The 5,860-nt window shown below is 36.4% G+C and overlaps 1 protein-coding gene across 2 annotated transcripts in view; it reads right to left on the minus strand.

The window, feature by feature from the left end:
- Positions 1-5,860, minus strand: part of LOC111634239 (E2F-associated phosphoprotein-like) — a 66,172-nt gene that overhangs the window by 52,967 nt on the left and 7,345 nt on the right. Inside the window, exon 1 of one of the 2 annotated variants that reach the window (XM_023378963.1) lies at positions 1,933-2,434. The exons of the other annotated variant lie outside the window; for it this stretch is intronic. Coding sequence (XP_023234731.1) covers positions 1,933-2,095 — 163 coding nt within the window. The 5' untranslated portion in view covers positions 2,096-2,434. Of the gene's footprint in view, positions 1-1,932; positions 2,435-5,860 lie in introns of those variants that run through there. 2 annotated transcript variants of the gene reach the window in all.

Consider the following 5,860-nt stretch of genomic DNA (forward strand, 5'->3'; position numbering starts at 1 on the left):
AGAATTTGGAAAATCTGCTGGTTGTTTCAACATCTGCCATTACGCTAGACATCAAGAAGATTGCTGCCAGCATCCAATCTCAGCCATCGCATTAATCACTTGGAGGTCCGGCCCCCAGTCAGTAAACTTAATCCTAATTTGGCTCTTCTTCAGAAAAGGTTGCGCATCCCTGTTAAAATTCACATGTACTCTCAAGCACTTTCAATAGCTTATAGTTATCATCCTCAGACGAAAAACCGAATACAAATTTGTATTCAATTGAACATGTGAATTTTAACAAGTTGCTATTTGTAACGCCACAACATGCAAGTGTCAAGTATTTAATAGGTGAATCTAGCTGATCCTCTAGTTCATTTTTGTTGTCAGAAAACTCTTCTCACATTTTCAACATTCTGCATGTTACCAGAGAATCATCCATGTCAAAAACTCTTCAAAATGAAATATATATAAGGACCTTAAATAAGTTCTCACTGTTTTTTTTGTGAAAATTAACACTTTATTTTAAAAAAGTTGTAATAAACACGTCACTGAAAGTATTGTCCATCGCTAGCCACTACTTTTTCCCATCGTCCTGGCAGCATTTGAATTCCACGTCGGAAAAACGACATATCTTTTGAGGCTATCCAAGAATCAACCCATTTTTTGGCATCTTCATAAGAATGGAAGTGCTGCTCAGCCAGGCCATGTGCCATCGGTCGGAACAAGTGATAATCCGAAGGGGCAATGTCTGGTGAATACAATGGGTGGGGTAGGACTTCCCATTTAAGCATTTCCAAGTACGTTTTCACCAGTTGTGCAACATGTGGCCGAACATTGTCATGTTGCAAAATCACTTTGTCGTGTCTCTGCTCATATAGTGGCCGTTTTTCCTTCAATGCTTGGCTCAAACGCATCAATTGTAGTTGATAGCGATCTCCCGTGATGGTTTCGTTTGGTTTGAGCAGCTCGTAATAAACTACACCTAGCTGATCCCACCAAATGCAGAGCAGAAGCTTCGAACCATGGATATTCGGCCTTGCTGACGATGTTGATGCATGGCCGGGCTTACCTCACGATTTTCTACGCTTAGGGTTATTGTAGTGTATCCATTTTTCATCGCCTGTCACGATACGATGCAGAAAACCGTTCCTTTTCTGCCGTTGAAGCAGCCGTTCACATGTGAAAAGACACCGTTCGACATCTCTCGGCTTCAACTCATACAGCACCCAATGTCCTTGCTTTTGAATCATTCCTAATCCTTTTAAACATTTCGAAACTGTTGTGTGATCAACTCCTAATGATTCTGCAAGTTCAGCTAGTGTCTGACATGAGTCTTCATGAAGTAATGCCTCTAATTCCTCGTCTTCAAACTTTTTTGGTGCACCAGATCATTCTTTATCTTCAACATCAAAATCATTATTTTTGAAGCGTCTAAACCAATCTCTGCATGTTGTTTCCGACAGAACATGGTCGCCGTAATTCTCAACAAGAATTCTGTGTGCTTCAGCTGCAGATTTTTTTTGAATAAAATAGTGCAATAAAATTCCCCGCAAATACTCTTTTTTTGGCACGAAACTAGACATATTTAACACAATGAAAAAATAAGTTGTTTACACTTATTTTTTCATTGTGTTAAACATATACTGAATTTCAAGGTCGCTTATTGTACTTCCTTACAGATGCGTCATCATCTAAAAATAAACACACGTGGTTCTGGTAACACCATCTGTTAAAGAACAGCGAGAACTTATTCAAGGTCCTTATAGATTAAGGCTATTCTTTATGATTATCCACTCTTCTGAATTTACTTCATTGGTTTATATGTCTTTCACTGTGTCAATGGTGTTTTGTCGTCGTTCCTCTTTTTCATTGTTTCTCTGCTTAAACCCTGCTTTTAGAACACTTTTAGTCTAAAAGAAAGTCTCAGTAACTTTCTGCCATCTCAGAACTCACCTGAATAGTCTCTGCTTTTTCTAAACTTATTTTTGTCTTGGCATCTACAAGATACACTGCAATTAATCAAATCACCATAAACTCTAGTGTGTTGGAATAGCAAGATGGAGTATTTCGGCCTAAAACATGAGCAAGATGGTGAACCGATTTGGGTTTTTCCCATTAACGGGATACCAGCCAATACATACAGCAAGGAGTAAGATTCAAACTCTGAATGAAGGGTTTTGCACTATCCCAGAATTGTTGACCCTTTGCAAGACTTTCACCTCCAAAGATCAGTTTTTAACACATATTGATGTACTGCCTATTCCACATGCTTTGCACTTAGTCGTGGTGCTTCAGTGCTCACCATTAATCGCACCTAAGCTCTTGGGTGGGGACGAGCCCCCACACTTCCCTAAAACTATACAGGTAGCCCTCAGTTTACGCCAATTCACAATAACGCCACTGCACAATTTGCTGTTTCACAGTGTAATTCCCCGATTTTCCCTATTCTAGACTGATTTTCATTTCAGTGTTAACATATTTCCCGAGCCGCGACATTGTACATTCATTAAAACAAAGATTTTTATTGAATATATTTATTTTTTCTGTTAATTATTATTGGGTATGGATATGTATACATTTGCATTAAATTAATATTAAAATACTAAATGTTTAGGTACCCACGAGTCAAGTTATTAAACTTAATAGTCCAATAAATGGCATCGGAATCCATAGGGCCAATGAATGTATCCCATATCAGTTTGTTCAGGAAAACACCTTACAACACAGTAGCACTTCCAGTGATCACAAATTATCATTAGTGAAACACATCTACTACTCGTTGACCAGATGATACTTTTTTATTAGCCAGACGATATCTACTTCTTGTCAGTCAGAGGACATCTATTAGTGTTGCAACGAATAGTATATTTGGCCTGAGGCTGAATACCAAATACTCGGCCAGGAGCGTGGCTAAATAGCCGAATATTCGGCCAAACTATTCGGCTTGATTAATGCACGTATGAAAATTGGCGCGCAAAGTGCACTATGGCAAGGACCTGCTCTCTATTGGCCCGCTGTCACCACGCTTCGTCAATCGCGTTAATTCTTGACAGTTGTAGTGGACAGACAAGAGCGTCATGGCAGTACTGTATGTGATAAATGATATCAAATGTGGATAACAATGAAATGACCTACACGTGTAAGTAACAAAAAAAGAAGAGAGAAGGACCGCGAAGTTAAAATAAATATGAAATTGAGTTAATAACATAATCGAACAAGTCGAGGCAGCTTATTGGCACGAAATTCGCGGCCATCAATGCCAAACAATTGTTGTCATAGACTTCGGAAAGCTAAATGCTTGTAATGAAAGTAACTTAGCATGCACGGGCAAAAGCCTGGGGCCATTCGGGCTACCGAGCTTTCTCGAATCTGTGAAATCGTATCTGTGACTTATACCGATGTCCTATCTGTCTCTTTTCTGCGTTATCACCAGGCTATGAGTCAAATAATTGTAAAATTGAAAATCTACGACGGAAAAGTGACGAATCGAAAGTATAGTGAGGGTATATTATGATGTATGCATAGACATATGGTTTAGAGCGATAGAGGAAAGAGAAAGGGAAGAGCAAAGACGAGCGCTTAAAAAGAAGGATAGGCGGGGTCAGACTCTCAGTTGTGCAACGATTCTCAAACGAATAGGTGTGTACAGTACGTGTGCTGATCTTGTAATTATAAATTGTGAATACATGTGACTAATATTATTTTCTTTTTTATTTTGTGCATGTTATAAGTTATAAATAAATATAAACAAACAACACTATCCCGATAACATTAAATCTAAATACAGTGGTACCTCAGGTTACGAATGCTCCACGAAATTTTCAGGATACGACATGAAATTCGAACATATTTTTGCTCCACGATACGAACAAAAACTCACCATACGACNAAGTATATATTATAATATGATTTTATGTGCTTTAAACATTTTTCTAGTGATATTACGACTTCAATATTTGTGGCGGACAGACAAAGTCGAATAAAATGACTTAAACTTGATTTTTATTTTTCCATATACTTTCTTGACAAACGACGTATAATCGGGAATGACGTAACTCGAAGCGACGTAAGTCGAGGTATACCTGTATAGTCAAACCTGTCTATCTCAAATCTCACAGGAATGAAAAAAAATTTGAGATAGGTTTCAAGATATAGAGTTTGTATGCAGTAAACAATAATAAGTTTGATTCAAGGTATGGTATTTTAATATAATATTGCATACTTCACAGTATATATCTGTATTAGATATAAATAAAATGTTTTTGACATCCATTAGCAGAAATAGTCAGTAAATAATTTATGATGCCTGACTTATTTTGACTGGACAATCTTTTGAAGGTAAGCATATACATCCTGACATTCAAAGAAAGTTTTCAACATTTCAATAACCTTTTCCACTTCTTTTTTGGTAATAAGTCTATGATGATAATAAATTACAGTTCACACCAGTTTTCAAAGATTAAATATAGTAGTACCTCAGGATACAAAATTAATCTGTTCCTAAACTGAGATTGTATCATGAAAATGTTGTAAGGTGAATCATTTTTCCTATATGATTACATGTAAAACCAAATAATCTGTTCCAACACAAAAAACACACTCAAATTAAAGCTAAGTAGTACATTAAAAAAAAATAACAACAACTTTAGTAAAGAAAACACTGAAAAAATGCATTTTGTAGTTGTAAATGTATAAATAACCATAATAGAATAATAATTGATAAAAAAAATATAGTTTTATTTGCACTTTACTTTTGAGGATAGACGATGGTGGAAATGTAAACTGGTGGCAGAGGAGAGAGAGAAGGGAAATGATACTAAAACTTAACTTACATAACATAATGTAATAATAACTCAACATTAATTTTTTTATCTTTTCTGTTTTATATTTTTTAAAAATTTTTTATTCACTGCTTTTTGCTTTCTTTCCTTCACTTCCACCAGCACTTTCACTGGATAGAGGTCTCTTGGTAAATATCTATCCAAAGAGGTTTGGCTTTGCCTACTTTTTAAAGTGTTTCTAAAATGACTTAGGCAAATCTCATTAAACTGAGCAGCAATACAGCCAGTGTGAACCTTTTCGAGATGTTTCTTTTCAATAAAATCAGTCACTTTCTGATAATACCTCAAGATTTCCTTTATCGAGCAAGATCCTTCCACGACAAAGCAAACACGAGACCAATGAACAGAAGTGAATAAAAAAATGGCACTGCGAACGAATGTAACATTGTATGGTGAGTTTTGGTTCGTACCATGGAGCAAAAATATGTTCAAATTTCACATCGTATCCTGAAAATTTCGTATGCTGAGGTGTTCGTATCCTGAGGTATTACTGTACTTGACACTTCTGTGTTGCGGTGTTACAAATAGTGACTTGTTAAAATCAGGGTGCATAACCTGCGGCCCGCGGGCCACATACGGCCCCCTATCAATGTTTATGCGGCCCGCGGACAGTACAGGCCAAATCCCTTCTTTCGAAGTTTCTAAGTGTAGAACTTTTTCCCTTTCACAAAGTCATTAGCACCCAACTGTTTTATGACTTTCCCTGAGGTGAGAAATGGGGGATTGTTCTATAAATAAGTCTATTTTTAGCTAACACTTTCTGCTTTAGATATGGAATATTTTAAAATGATGTTAGAACGTTATGGGAAGTTTCTATTTTGGCGGGAAATCTTCAATTTTATGCTTCGGAAAACTTGCCTATTTGTCTAAATAGCGTCAAATAACAAAAATAAGTGAAAATAGCGCTGAAAAACCATGAAAATAACGATTTTTTAGTATTTGTTTACATTCTAGATTCTGATTGGTATAGTCGAATTTGAATCAATCTTTTCTGAAAAGACGCTTATTCGTCAACCTAATGTCATTCAAACTAGAAAAAA

This window comes from Centruroides sculpturatus, unplaced genomic scaffold, assembly GCF_000671375.1.
Source record: "Centruroides sculpturatus isolate CEXI.00-Female unplaced genomic scaffold, Cexi_2.0 scaffold361, whole genome shotgun sequence".
In the NCBI taxonomy this organism is placed as follows: Eukaryota; Metazoa; Arthropoda; class Arachnida; order Scorpiones; family Buthidae; genus Centruroides; species Centruroides sculpturatus.